Here is a 23,660-nt window from a genome sequence, read left to right as displayed (position 1 = left end):
ATTGATTTTTAATAGCAGCAATATATAACCCAGACAATCGACAGGATCCCATTACTTTTGGTACATGGCTAGTCAGAATTGATAACCGGGGTCTTGGGGGGTGGTGGGGGAGATATGTCACTTGATGCAGCAGAGCTAGGAGGATGCGGGATCTGGGGCTCTCCCATAGAATCTAATTTAAAGGCTTTAAAAATGCCCAGAAACACCTCCAAACTAGCTGAATAGCATGAATATGCACAAAAAAACCCGAAAGAACCAAACAAGGTAATTTTGTCAGCAATCAAAACCCTGCTTCTACAGCAGAAACTATTTCATGAACGGGCCGTCCAGAAAATGGCAAAATGGTGGTTGCAAAAGCCTCAATGTCTAAAGAGGGACCCATCTTTGGAACGGTGCCAGCCCAAGAGCAACTGCTGAAGGAAGGAGAGGTAATGAACCCTTTTCTAATAAGCTGGAGTCCAAAACTGAAGAGATTAATCAGTCCATCTCACGACTTAAACTATATTTGATCAGCTGAGTTCCCATGTGGCTGATATAGAGGAACATGTTGGGATGGCAGAGGATCGATTAACAGAGATGGACTCTTCAGTTAACGTGTTAAGGAAAATTACTTTCTACTGGGGAAAATAGACCAGTTAGAGAACCTCAGCTGATACAATAACATCTGTATAGTTAACTTAAAAGGTTGTGAGGGAAATGACCTCTTGGCATTCTTCAATGGGTGGATCCCAGACATTATGGAATGAGAACACTTTAATAATTGTTAATAATTGAATAAGCCCATTGAGTTTTTGCACTCAATCCATCTGCAAGTCAGAGACCAAGACATGTCCTGATGTCTGTTGAAGTATCAGGACTGGAAAAAAATCCTGTGTGTCGACTTGAAGTGGTTGAGAGAGGACAAGAACCCCATCACATACAACAATAGGCCTGTGCTATTTTTTCCCAACCTAAATGCCAGTTTAATGAAGTGCAGGAGTTCAAATCAAGAAGGAACTCTGATCTAAGAACATTCCATTTACCTTACTTCACCCTGCAACATTGTGAGGAGATTCTTCAAAACGCCTAGAGAAGCAATGACATTCTTGCGTAATTTGCCAGGAGGAGAATAAAATGGTGAGTGAGAGCAGATGGAGAAAAACTGGATAGGTAGTCGTGGTTCTCATGAGCTGTCATGGGTATGTGCCTTAAACTGTACTCATTTTTTCCACTTACAATGAATAGACAAGTTCTAAATTGACTAGTCTCTATAGTAGCTAATTTTTACAGTGATTATTTCTGAGTTGGGTGTTTTCAAATCTATTGTTGCATTCAAAAATGAATAATCTTGTATAATAGTTCATGGTTTTAGATAGGAGCCCTTGGCTGGGCAAAATGTTTAGGACTTAGATATGCTGTGTCTTATGTGTGCAGGATGCATATCCCAGACTGATGGGGAAGGTAATGCCGAATATTCAGAAGTCGGCATTGGGAGGGGGGATTTTTATTTTATTAACCTTGTCAGTGCTTTATCTGATCTTTTACTATTTTGTCACAAATGACATATTTTTGCTTGTTCAGATGAATCCTTTATTCAAGATATCTTCCTTAAGGTTTAAGGGCAATGACAAAATAAACTCGTAGGGTGCAACTTCCATTTCTCTTTGAATCCTGTCCTGGACAAGTCAGTGCAGGGTCCAAAATAAGAATGCCCAAAACTACTTTGGCTTTCATGAATTAAATTTGACAGATGTGTGGAGGCAAACATACCCTCAAACCAGGAACTACTCTTTTCCCCCCATAATTCCCACACTAGGATTGACCTCTTTTTGTTATCAACACAATTAATTAATAGAATATTGGAGACTGAATACTTATCCAGAACCCCGTTGGATCATTCGCCTTTGACCGTCTCTATTTTGAAGTCAAAAAAACCAACCAACTCATTCAAAACCAGAATTTTGTAAGTTTATTAGAGACCAGATAAAGTTATTCTATGAGATAAACTGTCCTCTGCTTCCAATAGTTTTATTTTATGGGATATGTTAAAAGTCTATTTAAGGGAACAGATAATCTCATATACAAGAGGTATTATGAAGAAATACGTGGCAGACAAAGGAGGACTGGAAACAAATTCTGAAATTGGAAAATGAGTTCCAACTGTCTGGCTCCAAGGAAGTATATAAAGTGCTTGTAAAACAAAAAAAAAACTCAAGTATAATACACTATATACATATAAAATTGAAAAAACATTCTAAGAACTAAACAAATATATTATGAATTTGGAGAGAAAGCACATAAAGACTTGCCCTGACAATTGAAAGCAGAGGAAAGTTTGAGAACAATTAATTCAATTCAGACTGAAATGAGGTCAGTCTCATAAAATCCAACAGAAATCAATGACACATTTAAACAGTTCTTTGCAAATTTATAATAAATCAGAATAGCCAGAAGACGTGACTAAGACTGATTACTTCTTATCCACTGTTGAACTGCCCAAACTTGACCAAGATCAAGCACATTTGGATCTCTCCTTTACCCCAAAAGAAAATGAAAAAGCCTTAGGCTCACAATAGTCCAATAAATCACCAGACACCATCCAGAATTTTATAAAGAATTTAAGGATTTACTTATACCCATCATGGATGTAATTAATTTAGTATCTAAAACCCAAACTCTCTCTGAATTATTTTCTACTGCCACAATTACAGTGATTCATTAAAAAAAAGACCCATTAAAATTATCTTCATTTCAAGGCCATTTCATTACTAAACTTAGATTATAAATTGATTTCTAAGGCCCTGGCTAACAGGCTTGCCCAATACTTTGAAAATAAATTTCCCCATAAATATACATAGAAAAACTCTCCCATTTATATATATTATGTATAAAACTCACACACACATAATAATTTGTCCTCTTGGATAACCTTTAAGCATCCCATATTAAAAAAGTATTATCAGCAGAAGAAAGATTAGTTTCAGAGTTTCTATCCGTCTCTTAATAAACTCATAAAAGTCCTTCCTTTTCAATAGTGTGGCATTGAAATGCCATCCTCTTTTTAATTTAGCATGTTCTGATTTGGTAAGATGCATTTCTTTAATTTTTTTTAGGTATGCCAAGACCTGCCTCCTCTTCAGTGTCCAATTTATCCCATTAACATTAAGACTAATACATTTTAATGTTCTACCCATATTGTCCCTATCCTGACGGTGACATAAACAGGAAACCCCGCAAAAGAAAGCCCACAGAATTTCCTCTCTCTTTCGCGCCATCTTTTATATATACTCCAGCCATCATTCTCCCCCTTGCTACCACGTTTCCAAAGTTTTCTTTCTGAGCTCTCTGTGAACATTTCAATTAAGTTTACTTTTCAACAATAAATAAAAGACGTTTAAAAAAAAAATACATTTAACTTAGTCCCATTGTAAATATTCTTCAGTCTTCCTCTTTTGCAGCCTCAACATTTTCATAAACCTTGCAGAAAGTCTTTCACCTCATTCTTAGTCTTGAAAAATCGTCAATGTCTTCTGCTACTTTGATCCTCAGAGTCGCAAGGTATATCATCGAGTATTTCAAGTTTTTGGAACACAATTGTCTTTTTACATTGCTTAATCAAAGTAGGACTAAAATCTTGAAAAAAAAAGCACTTTTTCACGGTCACTCTCAAGCGGACCATCATTTTGTTTAGAGTATTCATATACTGCTCCCAGAATTGTTGCTGATTACCGACTCTTTTGAGTCTGAGGGTCCGGTGAGCCCTTTCATTATGCAGTCTCCTTCCAGCACTCACGGGATCCATGTTTCAAAGAAGTTCACTGGATCTCTTCCCTCAATTCCTTCTTTCAGTCCAATAATTCAGACATTATTTCGTGTCTGCTAAAATTCTCCATGTGGTCCATCTTGTCCAGCGATCTTGTCTGTCTGACTCCCATTGCTTCACATCTTTCTCCAAAGCCTTTAGCCTATCTTGTGTTTTTACCGTCTGTTTCTATTTTGACCATTCTTTTCATTAAATCTTCCACGATTTAATTTCAGTCATTCTTTCAGTCATGTCTCTCATTACATTTTCAATGCCAACAAATCGGTTGCTCGAGCTTTCCATTTTCTCCAGGATAATATTTAGCTCTGCCAGGATCTGCTGATCACGAGGCCATTTTGTGCCACTCCCTTTCAGGCTTTCACTCTATGTTCCTGGGTGAGTAGAAACTTCATTTTTTGTTCTCAGCTTCCTTGGTTTCTTAGTAGTTGTTTTGTCCATTTGTTTTAGTAAAAAATTCTTAATTTTAAAGTTTTTACCTTTTTTGGTACTCTTCACGGAGAGTGCCATCAAAACACGTCTGTCTAAGTCCTTTGCATGGCCACGCCCCCCCAGCTTGGCCAATACTTGCCAAAATTAATAAATCCAGACCAGAGTGGCTTTATTTTGAAACACTGATCAGCAAACAACCTATGTAGGCTCTTGTAGTAGTATTATCCACTATGCAAAGTCCAAAGCTGAACTGAGTGTCACTGTGGTTCTGGATGCTAAGAAAGCCTTTGACAGGCTGGAATGGCTGTATTTATTTAGTCTGGCCAAGCACGGGTTTGGGCAAACTCTTTATCATAGACCTAAAGCCAGGGTCGCCACTAATGGAAAGATCTTGGCAACGTTCCCTCTGAGCAGGTCGAGTCAACAGGGCTGTCCCATATCTCCAGGACTTTTTGTCTTGGCTATTGAGCCCTTAGCAAAGGCAATTAGACAAGACTCAAATATAAAGGGTTTTAAAGTTGGTCAGACAAATCAAGTTGTTACCTTTATTTATCATTCACACCATGCTCGTATACTAAAGATGAGATTTGATTTCAACAGGACCACGGAGCATATTTACATAAATATAAGTTAGAATAGAAGTTAAACACATTAAAATATTAAGACTTATACATTAACAGTCCATGGTATCCTGTCACCAAATGTTCTGGGAGTTCAGGGTCTGATGGCTTGGGGGAGGGGGAAAATTAATCACAAAATTAATCTTATGGCAGATAATATAATCCTGCATTGAACAGATCTGGTCAATTCCCTTACAGACTTTTTATGGCAAAGTTTCAGGATACAAGGTAAATTGGAAAAAAGTGAAATTATCCCACTAACAAACTTTGATGGCACTGAGTACAAGCAAACAAGCCCATTCATGTGGCCCTCGACTGGCATTAGATATCTTGGAATAATGCAGATAATGATTTTCAGGATTATTATAAACTTAATTACCTCCCGTCATTTAGTAAAATTGAAGAAGATTTGAGTAGGTGGCTGAATTTGCCCATCACTCTAATTGGCAGAGTCAACTGTGTGAAGATGAATATATTGTAGAGATTGTAGTGTCTTATCCAGTTCTTGCCTCTTCCATTACCCCAAACCTTTTTTAAAACCATTAGTAAGTATGTTGGGCAATTTATATGAAATTGTAAAGTACCCAGAGTATCATGGAAACGTTAATATTGAACTATAGAAACTACTTCATGAAAGAAGTGTATATAAATTTGTTTCTAAAATATACTTTTCAATGATGAATGAGGGCCCAAAGCCAGGTTTGCATAAATCTAGAGTGAATTGGGAGTCAGATTTAGATGTAACAATTGATAAGCAACTTAGTCAGATCTATGTCAGTGAAGTTTGTTGGCTACTATCAATGCCAGGAATAGACTGGTTCATTACAATTTTCTCATCCTGCAGAAATTACACCAATATAAATCCGAGTTATCAGAGATGTGCTTTAGGTGTGGTATAGAGGCCGGTTCTTTCTTACACTCTACCTGGTTCTGCTTGAAGGTGAGACCCTTCTGGTATGACCTTTGTGACATCCTTACTAAGATCACAGGAGTCACCTTCCCATTAGACCCAGATCTTTGTCTTCTGGGAACTTTACAAGTTTTGATAGATTGCTAAGTTCCAAATTAAATTCACAGAAATGGACTTGTATGTGGCCAGGAAATGTATAGCAGTAACATGGCAATCTGACTCCCCTCTCCTCCTTGATAGGTGGTTTTCAGAAATGAGCAGCTGCATTCCTCTTGAAAAAACATCAAATATAGTCTTAGGAAGGGATATAAATATGGCATCTTTATTTAGAACACAGAGACTCTTCAGTGGCACCACCATATGTTATGATCGCTATTGACGAGCCAGCAGACCTCTGTAAAAGTTATAATATTGTGGTACTATCACGTCTCTATGTGTTTTATTGTATGCATTGATGATGGGATTTTTCTTTTTTTTCCCCTCTTTTTAATTGGGGGGGGTGGAGGGATGGGTTTTCTTGACATTTTGTATGGTTGTTGATTGTTAAATATACTTAAAATTATAAATGAAATATTACAAAAAATAATTGATAACCTAAAATTTAAACATTTAAACCAGCTCTTAAATTTTAGGATTCAATAATTTATTTTTGTGTACATCTATAAAATCATTGACCCAAGAGCTCAGACTGCTTGGAAGGCTGTGGGATTCTAACATGTTCTGCACTTATCTAAGTTTATCATCTCCAGAACCATTTAGAAGTTGCACAACAGAACATTCTAACTCCTTGAAAGATATAATGAATCTATCTAATGGAAAGAAATATCAGTAAAAAGTTAGATTGAACATTTTTCATGAAGTGCAACCCCACCTCCATCTTGACGAGCAATATTGATCCTGGCATTTTAACAGGCCACTGTGAATTAATCTTAGAATTGTTGGGAGATTCAGAGGGGTGTTTATGGATATCTACTGAGAAAATAGTTAACAAGAAGGGGGATGAGATGATTCAAAGAACTGGCAGAGACTCAACAGGCCAAATTGTCTCCTTTTATGCTACAAGGAATTACGAAAATCGACAAAAGAGAAAATTGAAATGTTGCCAAATTCTTAATGTGGGCATTTATCAAAATGCACCATACAAAAGTGGAATGCTACATATGAAAATTCATCCTTTGAAATGCTGAATGTGGAAAAGACATCAAGATCAATTAAAACAAAGGCAAAAACAAAATATAATTCTTTTTACATGTGACCCCCCCCCCCCACCCCCCCCACCCCCGCATGACAAGCTAATTGGGTTATGGAAATTTATCCTTACAAATCTCTATCCCAAAATTTGAGGAACATTAAAAAATGCACTCATACAAAATGTACCATATATGCTGTTGTTTCGGACGACCTGAATTTCCACCTAAAATGTTGGTTTTGAGTGATACCCTTTGTATAAGAAGATCCCCCCCTTTACAAAATCTGGCACTTACCGCTGATCAGTGGATGCTGTTAAAAGCAAAATCATAAATTAGCATTTAAAGATTTAAATTTTCAGAATCAGGATTTATTGTCATCAACAAGTCATGAAATTCGGTGGTTTTGCAGCAGCGTCATGGAGCAAACACACACATTATAACCATCTTACAACATGACTAAAAAAAAACACCAACCCACATAAATAAAATTAAATGAAATAATAACAATAATATTGCATGAAAAGTGAGGCCGTGTCCTTGGTTCATTGATTATTCAGGAATCTGATGGCAGTGGGGAAGAAGCTGTCCTTGTGCTGTTGAGTGCTTGTATTTAGGCTCCTGTACTTTCTTCCCCAATGGTAGCTGAGTGAAGAGGGCATGACCTGGGTGGTGGGGGTTCTTGAGGATAGAGGCTGCTTTTTTAAGACACTGCCTCATGTATATGTCCTCAATGGAGTGAAGTCTTCTGTCTGTGATGTCTCAGGCCGAGCTAACAATCCTCTGTACAGGTACACAATCCTTTATCCGGAACCCTTGGGGGTCAGTGTGTTCTGAATTTCAGGTTTTTTCGGATTTCGGATAGCCAGATTTACGCCCTATCGAATTGTGCTGCTGTATCCACCCCCCACCCCCTTCCAGTCGGGCTGCTGTCTTCCCCCTACCCCCTCGTCTGCCCGACTCACACAGCCGGACTCTCCCTCCCGCCCGCCCGACTCGTGCTGCCAGTCTCCCCCTCCTGCCCAACTCACGCTGCCGGTCTCCCGCCCGCCCGACTTGCACCGCCTGTCCCTCGTCTACCCGACTCGCCCCACTTTCTGGATTTTGGAGCTTTCCAGACTTTAGATGTCAGGATAAAGGATTGTGTACCTGTACTTTATTCTTGTCCTGAGGGTTGGCGCCTCCAACTCAGGAGTTTTTTTAAAATGGATTTTTAAAAATAAACCAGTTGGCTTCAGTAACATGCTGTTTAAAGCCTGTACAGAGCCAACAGTAGTCAGATGGACCCTACGGAGAAGCGTTGAGACTTCGCAAACAACTAATTGGGAATGCGCGAGCTGGCAGGAAGATGGCAGTGGTATTGAGCTAAGGTAAGAATTTAGGACCTTTGTATATGATGACTTGATTTTAAGGTGTAAATTTTAAGTTTCGAGGACAGTCCTAGACAACAGCATATACAATATGTTAAAAAAATAAATACACTATTTATTTAACTCTTATTTTCTGATGTACTCGCAGGTGATATGGCTTCCCATTATGGAAAATCAATGACATGACCTGCTTTCTAGCAATGCAATCCCCTTCCCTAGAAACGTGAGAGTCGCCTGCATAATATTAATACAATAATGAAACATATTTTCTGCAACTTATGGTGAAGAGGTTTATTTATAAACATTCTTTTTATATATGCAACTAACCTGTTGGATTCCAAGACAAAGATAATATAGACTATCAGGTGCATAGCATTCCCCATTTGGCCTTCGAACTTCCTTTACAAACTCAGCCAATCCATAATCAAGTTCTGCTGCTGTACATGACAACAAGTCCTCTTTAAACTGTGTTGACTTTGCCAATACTAAAAGAAAAGTGGAAAATAATTTATATTTTTGACTATTTCAATGCAACGTGGCAATGTTTTGATTTTAAAATACTTTAACTACTCCGCCTTCCTTTCTCTATTACCTCCTCCAATTTAATCTCTGCTTTCTCTTTATTGTGTCCTGTTCCATTCTCCGATTTTAATTGGTTAACCACTGACAACCATGTCCTCAGCTGCTAAACCTTGACTTCACTTTTAGACTGCCATTTAAAACCCACACCATTGCCTTAGCTTTTGACAACCTTTTCAAATAATAATTACCTTGGGGAACTTTGTATCAAATTTAGATTGATAATATGAATGAGTGTAGCTTCATTTCCCAGTTTTGATTCAGCAGACTTTGGCTCAAGTTCATTTATGTTGCCAGTGTCAATGATAGGGAATGTAGGCAAGGAATGTGGGTCTGGTGTATAACCCAAGCTGGGGATTGAGTACATCAGCTTTGCATGCAGCTGGAGCCAGGCTCATTTACAGGCAAGTTCCACTCCACAATATGGAGATCAGAACCTGGAATATCAGGATTGCAATGGACCATTGCAACAGCAACAGATTTGAGTGCTGCTCGGGTTTCATAGTTTGACACTTTTACACTGGCCTGACAGCTCTGCACATCAGGCAGGAGATGACCAGTTTAAACAACAAAATAGTAGGTATAGCTTTTTTCTGGAAAGGCAACTTAGAAGAGGAACACCTACTACATGGAATAAATTTCATCATAATTCTCCCTGATGACTTTCACATCAGGGTGGGAAAGGTTACATACTCTGGCAAAGTATGATCAACAAGGAGCAGGAATAGCCAAATCCACTGGGTTCTTCTGGAGTACAACCCTCATCCTAATGATTAAATGGTTTATGATGAATACATCATGTCACAGCAAGATCATGAGTTTATGAACTGGAACCCAGTAGATCATATCACTGTCTGACCAAGGAACAGCAAAGATGTTTACGTCATGCAAGCCACAACAGGCCACTCCTATACTGACCTCGTTTCTATTTACCCAGTTATCTCCGCCAAGCTGGCCCCAAGTCATCAGCAACAACAATAATGCTACCAGAAAGAACGACGACAAAATTCTTATGGATGCCATAAGATGGGTTTTATCTGCCAGCACTTTACAGACATGTGTCAACAGGCAGCCCTTAGGAGCTGAAGTTTATGGGCTCCTCTGAAGTTTGGTGTATTTGCCACCTGGGAAGAGACTTCTGGTTTGTGTACCTAGAAGTCTGGAAATGATGAGGAAACTGATAAGCTACTCAATGGAATACACAAGGCCTTCCAGGATTGGAGCTACATTTTTGTTCAAGAGTACAGTAACTGCTCTGCAGGCAACTGATGTCAGAAATCCAGCAGATGGGAAGGGTCCTAAAAACAATAACTGATGAAGTGAGTGCATGTGGCTGAGCAACCAACTGACAGTCATGACATGCGTAGGTTCTTCAATGCTATAAGAAACATCTTTGGTGCAAATACACAAGGCTCCACTCCAGTGAGAGCCAAGAATAAGGTGAGTTCATCAGGGACAATAATAACATCTAGTTCCTACCATTAAACAGTTGTCTATTGTAAGGAACATTTCAATAACCTCCTCAACTACAACTCTGACTTGAGCACCCTGGATTCTAACCCACAACAGTGTGTTCAGGTCAGCCTTCTGCTATCTTTGACCGACAAGAAGTTTATCCCAGTTCAAAAATAGTAGTAACTTGGGAACAAGTAGCAGCTCTGTTGAAATTCTTTAACTCTGTGAAGAGGTTCAGTCACAAATCCATCATCTTTGTCCAGATCCCAACCCTAATGTCTGACAGAAGCCCAAAAGAGCTCTGGAGAACAGAGAAAAAGATTCTAGAATATATTCAAAGCTCCTTCAACACCTCTTTCTAAATGAGAACTTTCAGGCCATGACCTTTCAAAATGAAGAATGACCATTTGGGATGATCTGGTGAATCTCTGGGCCATATATTAAGAAGTTCTGCTTGGTTTGTTCATAGGGAACAGAGAGTAGTAGAGCATAATATTCTCACTAGAGATCTGTGACCAGAGGTAATGTTCAGGAATTAGTGCTGGGACCTTTGTATGAAATATATGATTTGGACAAAAGGTAATTTGACTGATTAGTAAATGGTAGACAACATAGAAGTTGGAGGAGTTTTGGTTAATGAAGGTGGTTGCCAAAGGTTATAGCAGAATATGAAAATATGGGGAGATGAACTTTAATCCAATTAAGTGAGAAATGTTGCACTATGGGAGGTCAAAGACTAGAGGAAAGTGTACACTAAATGGCAGTACCATTAAGAGGATTGATGGATCGAAAGTCCATCGCTCCCTGAAAATAGCAACAAAAATAGATAGCATGTAAAGAAGGTCTAAATGGAGTATAAAAATTGGTATTTTGTTACAGCTGTATTAAACTTTGATACGGTCACATATGGAGTATTGCAAGCAGTTCTAGTAGCCACATTATTGGAAGGAACATTTCCCTGATTTGGAGAGGGTGCAACACAGACACACCATCTGACTGGATTAGAAAATACGAGTTAAAAGGAGAACTTTCTCTGGAGTATTGGAGATTGAGGGTTGATTTGATAGAAGTATATACAATCATGAGAGGTAGATTATTCAAGAGTTTTTTTCCCCCGAGGCAGAGATGTTAAAAGTAGAATCTGAAATGTGATACCAGCGTGGGTGTTAGAAGCAGATTATGACAGCAATGTTTAAGAGGTATTTAGACAGACACATGACAGACAATGGAGCGATATATGGAACACATGCAGGTAGATGAGATTATTAAATAGCTTCATGGTTGGCTGAAGGGCCTTTTCCTTTGCTTTGCTGTTCCAGGTTCCAAGTGGAAGATGGAGCTCTCTACCTCACAAACTATTCACCCTCCTGTGCCATCAACCAATGTTTATCAAAGCTTTATGTGTTGAAAAGTTTGCAGTTCCCACGTTCGTCTCAGAACCTAAGAAACCAAAGTGCACCATTTTCTATCCTGAACGACAGTTTAAGAAGTGAAAAAAAACATATAATTTCAAAAATGACTTGTCGTTGGTTATGTAATTCTTACTGCATGGGAGGTATTATTCTAACTTCTAGAGGCCATCAAAAATTACTTTAAAAAAATCAAACTACATTTAAATTTAATTTCCATCTCTTTTAAAAATCAAAATCGCCAGCTTTCTTATTTTCCCTTTCTTTGACTTTCAGCACTTCCTCTAACATTGTGGCTACTATTGAAGTGGATTAATGGAGATAAATATCTATCATGCCAGTGAAAATTGACTGTTCTGTCAACTTACAAGCAGTGTTATATCCATCTATTTTAACCGTATCTTCATTCTTTGCTTTCTTGTTTACAATCCAATGCTTCCAAGCATTTATACCATAAATGTAACTTAATGTGAATCCATTTTCAGGAGGGGAGATGCTGCCATTTTGGGAATGATCATCACAAAGTGCCTTTTGCTTTGTACCCTATGAAAGTTAAACAAACCAGTATCATGCAACAGATTAAGATGCATCATTTGAAGATGTATATTTTCGATGTAGCAAGAAATAACACAAATACAAACCATAAATAACGCATGAAGTTCTATAATTAATTTGTCAAATAAAGTAAAACGATAGTGTCAATTTCGGACTGTGCATGTGTGTGTGGTATATGTATGTACACACACACACACACACACACACACATGCATAAACAGGCAGTCCCTGGGTTAAAAACAAGTTCCGTTACCCAAGTCTATCTTTGATTCAGACTTGTAGGCAAGTTGGAACACGCAGCATCATGTAACACAATGAGTTATTGGACTTGGGTGTCGGGCTCCTGAGCAAGAGTGGGGACGTCGGACTCCAGGCAGGGATTTTTATTGAAACCCCAATTCAGTGAGACCCCACCTTTTTTACATATACATATATAGATGTGTATATAACACTCACACACACACTCACACAAAAATAACGAAGTAAATAATTTGTCACCAATACATGCAGATAAATAAGGAAGAACTGATTACATCAGATTTAAGCTCATTTTTATATCAGACTTAAAACTGTGCCTAATATCTAAAAATAGAACGCCCAGTTAAACTTTGTTAATTCGACAAATATTCTGTCTAAAAAATAATTCTTATACCTTTCTTCTGGATTGTGGTCTGGGTTGCTCTTCATATTCTTCCCCAAAAACTGGAGGTAACAGATAATCGCCCTCAGTATCCAACTCTTCTGCAGCTGTTAAAACACAAAGTTTCCTTTTGCTTGTGCATAATACATGAGCTCAACAAAATAAACCCATTAACATCATTAACCATATCATCATCATTCAATGGTAGAGAAATCACTTTTCGATATACACCCTTTAAAAATAGATCACTAATTTCTACTCTTGAACGTGTTAATCTTAAACTTTGCTTCCCAATCAAGGGGAGTTGGAACTGCAACGTACAATGTAATAATGGGAACAATTTGGAATGCCAAAGGATCCACCAAAATTCCAAAAAAGATACAAATCTTTGGATTAACTACTTCCTGCGGTAATTAATACGTGCCATATTCTAATGATACTAAGTAAAATTACCCTAAATCCTCCAACTCCTCTCAAATATTATGGTGGGAATTTCAGATGGATAACTTTAAAAAAACATAGTTCATGTACTACAAGCATGGACAATATTATGCTCTTAGAGTGCACTTCTCATGATTAAAATATGACAAAAAAGCAGTTTCAGTTGCCAGTTGAGATAAGGAAACAATAAGGAAGCATAAGGAAATAACATAAATTCTTGACTTTATTAGTGAACATCAAGTAGGATTTAGCAAAAACATGTTAACTTGTACCCTTGTTCTCATTCACCTGCAGCATTCTATTCAGAAACAATTCTTTGTTCATAATTACATTGCAAGTTATTTACATGTATCACTAACATGAGATTATTGTGGGGAGGATCTTAAAATATTCAAGGTAAGTTACAAAAATAAAAGTCACTGTATTTTACTTAAATAACATACTTCTTGGAAAATCAATCTCCAGGTCGAGTCCGAGTTCATATTGATTATCAGGCATTTTGGATTGCTCTTCCAGATCATCTTTCATGGTTCCAAAAACATCTAAGAAACTTCCACCATTGTCATTGTTGTCAATGCCTAAGAATAGATTCCACAATAGTACATCATAGAGAACGAGGATATTTTTAAAGATTAAATTCTATCTCAATATATATTTAAAAAAATTTTTTTAGTTGACATTTAGCTTTTCAGCTCTGGTAACATTCTTGCGAATATTTTCTGTACCCTTTCCAAGTTAATAATATCTTTCCTTCAGCAGGGTGCCCAATACTCCAAGCATGGTCTCATCATGTGAGACAGCACATCCTGATGTCTTCCCGATCATTGTAGGGGACTTCAATCAAGCCAACCTGAAGAAGACCGTAATGAACTACCACCAACACGTCACATGCGAGACCATAGGAGCCAGCACACTTGACCACTGCTACACCACCTTGAAGAACGCCTACCAAGTCATTTCACACTGCACTTCAGCAAGTCTGATCACCTGCCTGTACTTCCACTCCTGGGGATACAAGCAGAGACTGTGGACCACAGCACCAGTAGTGAAGATATGGTCGAGGGAGTTAGAGAGCATCTGGAGGACTACTTTGAAATGGACTGGACCATATTCAAGAGCTCATCCTTAGTCTTGAATGATTATGCAACATGTGTCTTTAACTTCATCAAGACCAGCATGGATGAGTGTGTGCCCATTCACACATACCAGTGTTCCCCAACCAAAAGCCTTGGATGAATCAAGAGGATTCACAACCTGGTGAGAGCAAGATTAAGGGTGTTTAAGGCCAGGGATCCAGATCTCTACAGGTACAACCTGCACAATGCTACCTCTGAAGCAAAGTGGCAATTCCAGAGGAAGGTTGAAACAGATAGATACAGGAAATGCAGGCCATTACTGCCTATAAAGTAAGAGTGAAGTCCATAGATGGCTGTGATGCTTCATTACCTAATGAGCTATGCTTTGAGGAGAACCCAACGGTGCCTACCAGATTCCCTAAAAGGGAATATTGGTCTCTGAGGCTGACATTGGAACATCATTCAAGATAGTACTGAAAATCTGTGCCAACAAACTAGCCAGAGTGTTCACGGACATTTTCAAACTCTCACGGCTGCATTCAGAGGTCCCCACCAGCTTCAAAAGGACATCAATAATCCCAGTGTCAAAGAAGAACAATGTGAGCTTCATCAAAAACTATCGCCCAGTAGCACTAACATCTACTATCTACTTTCCAGTAGAAAGTGTGGTGAAAAAGGCATTTGACATTGACGTCAAGCACAGGAGCTGTCATGTTACAATTAAACAAAATGTTGATCAGAATCAGAATTTATTGTCATGAACATGTCACAAAATTCATTGTTTTGTGCAGCATCACAGTGCAATGATTCATAGAAACCACTTGACAACAATAAATAAAATAGTGCACCAAAAGTTAAAGAAAGGCAGTGTCTTTGGTTCACTATCACTCTGTAGCAGACACAATATCGCTGGCTTGCCACTCAGCTGTGGATCACCTCGAAAAATAGCAACTCATACATATGGCTGCTCTTCATAGACTACAGCTCAGCCTTCAACACCAGTAGTCCTTCAATGCTGGTCAAGAAGCTAAAAACTCTGCGCCTCTGTACCCTCCAACTGGATCCTTGCTTTGCTCATCGGAAGACCACAGTCGGTACGAATTGGTAAAATGCCCCCTCCTTACTGACCATCATCACAGGAGCACCTCAATGATATGTGCTTAGTCCACTGCTCCCATGACTGTGTGGCCAGGCACAATTCCAATGCTATCTACAAGTCTGCCAATGTCACTACAGTTTTCAGTAGAATCACAAACAGCAATGAGGAAGCGTACAGGAGGGAGATAGATCAGCTCGTTGAATGGTGTAACGACAACAACCTTGCGTTCAAGATTACCAAAACCAAAGAGATAGTTGTGGATTTCAGGAGGAAGCCATGAGAAAACGATCTAGTCCTCATCGATGGCTCAGTATTGGAGAGGGTCAAGAACCTCAAATTCATGGATGTCCATATCTCTGAGGATCTGCTCTGGAGCCTCTGTGTCAATGCAATCATGAAGAAGGCTCTCCAATGGCTATACTTTGTGAGGTGTTTGAGGAGATTCAGTATGTTACAGAAGATTGTCGAAAACCTTTACAGGTCTATCATGGAGTGCATCCTGCCAACACTCAGGACAAGAAAAAACTCAAGGAGTTTGTTAACTCAGCCTGCGATATCAGACGGGCACCAGACTTCACTCCATTGAGGACACCTACAAGAGGCGGTGTCTTAATAAACCAACCTCTATCCTCAAGGACCCCACCACCCAAGGCATGCCCTCTTCACTCTGGTCCCATCGGAAAAAAGGTACAGGGGCCTATAGACGAGCACTCAGTGGTACAAGGTCAGCTTCTTCCCTGCTGCCATCAGATTCCCGAATGATCAGTGAACCAAAGACACTGCCTTTCTTTAACTTTTGGTGCACTATTTTATTTATTGTTGTCAAGTGGTTTCTATGAATCATTGCACTGTGATGCTGCACAAAACAATGAATTTTGTGACATGTTCATGACAATAAATTCTGATTCTGATCAACATTTTGTTTAATTGTAACATGACAGCTCTTGTACTTGACGTCAATGTCAAATGCCTTTTTCACCACACTTTCTACTGGTGTTGTTACTTTCAAGAAACTATGTGCCGCCTTTGTTTTACAATACCCTCCAGGGCCCTATCATTTACTGTGCAGATCCTGCTATCATTTATTAATGGGTCCACCATTCATTCCTCAAACTATTTATAGTTACCCCAATCCTAAAATTACATAATATTCTCACAAGCAAGCTGTATCCAACACTATGGTTGCATTGGTTTCTTCACAGCAATGGTTCTTTTAAATCTTCCTTTCCCTTTTCCATTTTGTTGCAATGACTGTACATTACTGTTTCACTCCTTAATTTCCTAATTTATATCAATTTTTTAAGCAAAGAAGATTTGGTGATTTTAAGTGGTTTGATAATTTCAATACGTGCCCTTTTCTCTATATCAGGGAGAGAAAATAAATTAACAGTTGCATTTTGACTTCACCAAGAATGATTGACATTTTGTTTTAATTTCTGTCTTTACTGGTACTCATGGTGCACTCTAGTGGTGGGACATAAAAATGCACTTCCACTTCCAGTAATCTGAGTTTTTGAGTTTTTAATTTTATTTAGCAAGGACCACTGGAAACACTGATCAAACACCATATCTTTACCCATTTTCCTTCATTTTTCACTTAAGTGTCAAAGCTTACCGCAAATTTCCATAGATACAGGATTCCGTTCAGCTTCAGCAATAATTTCTGCCATAGCAAGTATGTCAGCTTCAATAGGATTTGAAGGTACCTTCCTCCTGAGATCCTCAATTGTTTCGACTATCTTCTCAGCATTCTCAAGGGTAGTAGGTAGAAATACTGGAACAGGTACCTGATCCAGAAATATTGCATTAATGGTTTCATTTATCATGAGAAATAAGCTAAGAATTGGACAATAGTCAGTTTAGTGTGCTGAGGAAAGAAAAAAAATACCATTTCATTTACCTATTGCACAGTTTTACTTTTAATGTGCCCACCACATGTTTAAAGAATGAACTTACTGGAATAGGCATTGAAATTGGTACTGGATAGTTGTTACAATACATGTGCATTGGCACTGGGATGTACACTGGTACAGGGATAGGCACAGGAACCAACTGAGGCTTCCAGTCATCCTCTGAAATAAGAAAACATGAGAGTTCATGAAGCATAGTCAAAGATATAGATATTAAAAGCAAGTCAGAAATGAAAGATTGAATAAAAATTGGTGAGAAAGATTGGGATGAGAATGACATAAATAAAAGCTGGAGGAGCATGGTCTTTAGTTTTTTATCATTTTTCCACTTCACATTATACTTTGAGATCCCATCACACCACTGGGACAATGGCAAAATACCCCATTTCCCCACATTTATCAAAACTATCCAGTCGCTCACGCTCATTTGCACTATTAAAATGAAAAAGAAAATATGAATGAACTGTTTTTAAATGTTAAACAATAATAGAATATTGGGAAGTCTGTCAGGTCCATTAAAAAAATCTTCATCTGTGAAACTCCAATTATACAATTTAAAATTATCAATCTTCTGATGGACGTACCCTCCTTGCTCTATAATCTCCTATATTCCTTTTCAGATCTTTTCAAAACTCAAATCCCACCCTATTGTATATGGTGAGTCCCCAACTTTTACTTCATGGCCCTCTAGCCTTTACACTCATCCTCTCTTCTTAATTAGATCCAAAATATCCCTCGAAAACCAAGGTTACTAATGCCAATTAACATTGCCTTTAATCCTGACAGGAGCATACAAACTCTTGTGCTCTCAAAATTTCATCTTTGAAGGCCTTCCACTTACAGAGAATCCTTTCCAGAAAACAAGCTATCCCAATCCACAAATTCTCGATCCTTTCTCATTTCCTCAAAATAGGCCTTTCTTCAATTGAGAACCTTAACCCGAGGATCAGCCCTGTCCTCACCCACAATTATCTTAAAACTAATAGCATTATAATCACTTCATCCAAGGTGTTTCACTACATATACTTCTGTCACCTTTCTTGTAATATCATTTGCTATCTTGTTCAGCAACCTCATGTGCAGCATCTTATGGCATAGAACACTACAGCACAAAATAGGCCCTTCGACCCTCGATGTTGTGCCAAACCATATATTCCTTAAAAGTACAAAATCCTCCCTACCCCATAACCCTCTATTTTTCTTCCTTCAATGTGATTGTCTAGGAGTCTCTTAAAAGCCCCTAATGTTTCGCCTCCACCACCATCCCTGCCAAGACATTCCAGGCACTCACAAGAGAAAAGTCCCAGCTCTGCTAACCTTGCCTCATAAGACCTATTTTCCAATCCAGATAACATCTGAGGAAATTTCCTCTGTACTCTCTCCATAGCTTCCATATCCTTCCTGTAATGAGGTGATCAGAAATGAACACAATACTCTAAGTATGGTCTCACCGGAGATTTGTAGAGTTGCAAAATGACCTCTCTACTCTTGAACTCAATCCTTCTATTAATGAAGTCCAACATCCCATGAGTCTTCTTAACTATCCTATCAACATGTGCAACGACCTTGAGGGATGTATGAATTTGGACCTCATGGTCCCTCTGTTCATCCACACTCTTAAGTAAGCAACTATTAACCCTGTATTCACCTTTCTGGTTTATCCTTCCAAAATGCATCACCTCACACTTATCTGGATTGAACCCCACCTGCCACTTTTCCACCCAACTCTGCCTCCTGTCTATATCTTTTTGTAGCCTTCGACAACCTTCAGCCACATCCATAACTCCTCCAACCTTCATATCATCTGCAAACTTACTGACCCACCCTTCCACCTCTTCATGCAGGTCATTAATAAAAACCACAAAGAGCAAGCATCCCAGAACCTTGCAGTACTCCACTAGTCATCAGCCTTCAGGAAGAATACTTTCCTTTCACTATGACTCTGTTCACTACCTGTAAGCCAATTTTTAATCCACACAGTCAAGACTTTCAGAACGATTTTCTCATATGGGCCCTTATCAAATGCCTTACAAAAATCCATGTAGACCACATCTACCATCTTACCTTCATCAATTTCTCTTATTACCTTCTCAAAACACTCAATTAAGCTCGTGAGGCACGACTTTCCCTTCACAAAGCCATACTGACTATCCTTGAGTAGATTGTACTTCTCCAAATGCTCATAAATCCTATTCTTAAGAATCCTCTCCAATAGTTTGCACACCAATGACGTTAAGACTCAAAGGCCTTTAATTTCCAGGATTTTCCATATTACCTTTTGTAAACAGGGAGATTACATTTGCCATTCTCCAATCCTCCAGCACCTCACCTGTTGTCAAAGAGGATTCAAAGATCATAGCTAATGCTCTAGCTATCTTGTCCCTCACTTCCCACAGCAACCTGGGGTATATCGTGTCTGGCCATGGGGATTTATCAATAAATAGCCGCTTTCAGGTGGCCAGAATACCCAACTGTAAAGCTGCCTATTCTACCCCAATGCGGCTGTTGGGTGGCCACCTGAAAGTGGAGAACCCAGCCAGGAGGAGCACTTACCTAACCCTCCTCCTGTAGGTATATTCTCTGGCTTGGAGAATCCCCCGTTGCACCGAAAGCAACAGTGGGACTTATGGCCACATTCCACAGGTGCCGGCATTTGCTGGACGTGGCTCTCCTTCAGCTGGCACGTTCAGGTGACAGAAAGGCGTCTTTTCCGCGGCCACCTGAACGTCCCAGCTGCACTCCCCCAGCCGCGTCTGCCAGCGCATTATCTGCGTCCGAGCACCTGAAAGCAGCTCGTGTTTTTAAGAATATCCAAGCCTCATGGTCCTTTTCTCTTGTGAATACTGAAGCAAAGTATTCATTTAGAACCTCAGCAACCTCCTCTGCCTCCAGGCACATGTTGCCTCATTTATCCTTCAGCGATCCCACTTTCATTCTCATCATCCTTCTGTTCTTCACATACACATAGAATGCCTTGGGGTTCTCCTTAATCCTACATGCCAAGGCCTTCTCATGCCCCCTTTGAGCTCTCCTAAGTTCTTTCTTAAGCTCCTTCCTGTTTACCATAGACTTCTCATGAGTCCTTCCTGTTTCCTATATCTACTATGTGCTTCCTTCTTCCTCTTGAATACCTGTCTCACCTATTTCGTCAGCAATGGTTCCCTTTTCCTACTATCTTTTCCTTGTCCCAGTGGGACAAACCTAACCTGAGCTCAGCACATGGTCCTTAAACTTCCTCCACATTAGTTCCTTGAACAAGTTCCTGCTTCATCCCATCATAATTAGCCCTTCCTCAATTAAACACTTTCCCATTTTATCTACTTTCATCCTTTTCCATAGCTGGTTCCTGACTCTCACAGCTCTCCTCCTCTTTAAGCGATGGTCCTGAAATTACAATGCTCCAAGTTCCCTTTTGAAAATCCAAATAAATAATATCCATTGACTCTCAGTACCACATGGACTGACTCATCTATCTGTGACCATTAAACTTTCACAAATAGCCTAAATTACATAGCAACAGTCCACGCCAAAGCTTTGAACAAACTTTGAAGCATTAACCATAAATGTTACAAAACAGTAAGACTTTACTCAGGTTATAAAGATGGCTTTTTACTGCTAGACAAAAGTTAGAGGTAATCAGCAAAATTTCTAAAAACCATACATGCACTTGAAGATGAAAGTTCATACCTGTTTGACAAGATTTTGACTGCATATGAGGTTTACAGTAAGTTGCCTTTGTTTGGGTCAAAGGTTTGCATAGCAATGCTTTATTTTTCAGTTCTTTTACAGGTGTCGGTGAAGGTGTCAGTATCTGATTAGAAGCCTAAAATAGTAAAAAAAAAGTTAATGAAGAAATGCATTTATACCTTTTCCTAACAAAAGTGAAACAAGAGGGATAAATATCCACGGTGATATTTTTGGTTTTATAATAGAAGATGCTGCAAATGATCAAATCAGTTAGAATTTCCAGCATATTCTGTTTTAATTATAGATTCGCCAATATCTGATGTTTCTTTACAATTTCATTTTCACCTATTTCTGGCTGAAAAAAAATTGGTGGCGTACACATTTGATACTACTGAAAAAAAATCAGGGAAGATTACATACAAAAGATCCTTTAGACAGAGTTTGACTTAATTCCAGGCACCAATCTCAGGCTGATGAAATTTAACACAGGGCAATGCAATGTGATTCATTTTGGAAGGAAGAACAAGGATGGGCAAAATGGCAAAATTCTAAGGAGTATGCAGAAACAGAGGGATCTCTGTGTAGATTATTTAAAGTAGCAGAACACTGTGAGAAAGCAGCTAGTTAACCATAAGCTACCCTGTGGTTCATAAGTGGATACTTTGAGAAGAAAAGCAGGAAGATTTTGTTGAACCTTGGTAAATGCTAGTTAGGCCACGTTTGAGCATTACATTGCATTCTGATTCCCACATTTTAGGAAGAGTGTGAAAGAAGACACAGAAAGATGTTCTAAAATAGTTCCAGGAATTGAGGATTTCAGATACAAGGGTATATTGTGGAATCAAGAATTTTTCTCCTTGCATGGAAAAAAAAATGGAGTTCCGTTAGGAGGTTTACATTCGTTAGATTAGGGGTGGTCAACCTTTTAATTTAGACATACAGAAGGGTAAAAGACCATTTCAGCCCACATGTAACTATTGGGGGTGTAGGTTAATTGGTTGGCACAGACTCATGGGCTGAAATGGCCTGTTACCGTGCTGTATATCTAAATTAAAAATTAAAAGGTAGGCCACCCCTAGGTAGATGATACAGATATGAAGCAGTGGGCAAATGATTTTGCAGAAATAATAAAAAATATTTTTATGTGCAGAATGACATGGAGCTCATTCCTTGTAAGGATGATGGCAATGGTAAATAAGGGGCTTTGAAAATCTGATAGGCAAAATAATTTGCAGGACTACAAGTGAAAAACAAGGAAAATGGTACAGCCTAGGGTGCTCTGCCAACAGCTGCAATTATTGACCCAATGGATCAAACAACTTTTGTGCCATGATTCAATTAACTGGTCAAAGCTGCACTACAATTATGTCACCCCCACCCCCCCCCACCCCCTCAGTAGACAACAACCCACATTCATAAATGCTGCAATCAATCCCAGACCTGGCAAAAATCCCTGGCAGGATTGGATGATATTTATAAACAACTACACAATAAGACAATAGGGAAGTGGTGGATAGAGGGTTATTGAATTTGCAGCTCTTTTGCTGCCTTAGTTGTAGGGGGAGATTCCAATAATTCTGAAATCAAATAAACTGCAGAGGGTGGAAATCTCAAACAAGAACAGAAAATGCTGGTGGGCTGCATCTGTAGAAAGAGAAACAAGCTGTATTTAAGACTGAAGTCCCTTTATCAGAACCTGGGATTTGAGAAAGTTTTATCTTGGAGAGAAGGTGGGGATGGTTAAGTCAAATATAACATCTATGGTAGCTGAGGCAAGGGCTTCAGTGGGATGAATTGTTAATGGAAGCTTGCCAGTTGGGGTTGGGAGTGGGATGGAGCTTCCCAGTTGCCTGTCTGCTTAATTGTCCACCCCACTTCCACTCTGACCCATCTGTCTGTGGCACCTTGTATTGTTAAATTGATAAAGCCGCTTATCTTAATGAAGACATTTATGATTGTTGGAGACCCATTATCTTAGCCCCCTGGACACCATTGTTCAGGAGTTTCTCAGGTTTGTGCTCAAGATCCAACCAAATACAGCTGTATCATCAATGACCTTCATCCATCATGAGGTTAGAAATGGGACTATTCATAGATGACTGTGTCATATTTAAATTAGTTTGTAACTCCTCAATTAATGAAGCAGTTGATGCTCATCTGCAGTGTTGGCCTGATGTGTGGTACTATTGTTACTTGCCACACAAGTCTAAATGACCATGTGCAACATGAACAGAATCATGAAAATAAACAGATGCTGGAAACATGGGCCAGGCACCATCAATGGAAAGAGAAGTAGAATTCATGTTTCAGGTCAAAGACTCATCACAATTAGGAAAGAGAGAAAAAAAGGATAGTTTTACATAGCAAACAAGGTGGGGGAGAGATGGATTAATGGAGCAGTCAAGGAGTGATTATTCTTCTTTGTCTATTCTATACTACTAAGAGCAGGGCTGTGCAATATGGCCAGACATTTTTAAAAAAAGATGTACTA

General features: G+C 39.0%; 1 protein-coding gene across 7 annotated transcripts in view; it reads right to left on the bottom strand.

Annotated features, from left to right (window-relative positions):
• The window catches only part of zmym2 (zinc finger, MYM-type 2), a 142,377-nt gene that overhangs the window by 17,044 nt on the left and 101,673 nt on the right, over nt 1-23,660 (bottom strand). For all 7 annotated transcript variants that reach the window (XM_069891338.1, XM_069891339.1, XM_069891340.1 and 4 more), the window contains 7 exons: nt 21,170-21,305; nt 17,529-17,644; nt 17,188-17,359; nt 13,841-13,975; nt 12,969-13,063; nt 12,130-12,304; nt 8,646-8,803 (listed from right to left, as the gene is read on the bottom strand). In XM_069891338.1, the coding sequence (XP_069747439.1) occupies nt 8,646-8,803; nt 12,130-12,304; nt 12,969-13,063; nt 13,841-13,975; nt 17,188-17,359; nt 17,529-17,644; nt 21,170-21,305 (987 nt within the window). The remainder of the gene's footprint in view (nt 1-8,645; nt 8,804-12,129; nt 12,305-12,968; nt 13,064-13,840; nt 13,976-17,187; nt 17,360-17,528; nt 17,645-21,169; nt 21,306-23,660) is intronic.

The sequence above is a fragment of the Narcine bancroftii genome, chromosome 7, assembly GCF_036971445.1.
Source record: "Narcine bancroftii isolate sNarBan1 chromosome 7, sNarBan1.hap1, whole genome shotgun sequence".
Taxonomy (NCBI): domain Eukaryota; kingdom Metazoa; phylum Chordata; class Chondrichthyes; order Torpediniformes; family Narcinidae; genus Narcine; species Narcine bancroftii.
The sequence above is the reverse complement of the archived record's forward strand: the minus strand, read 5'-3'. Positions and strand labels throughout refer to the sequence as shown.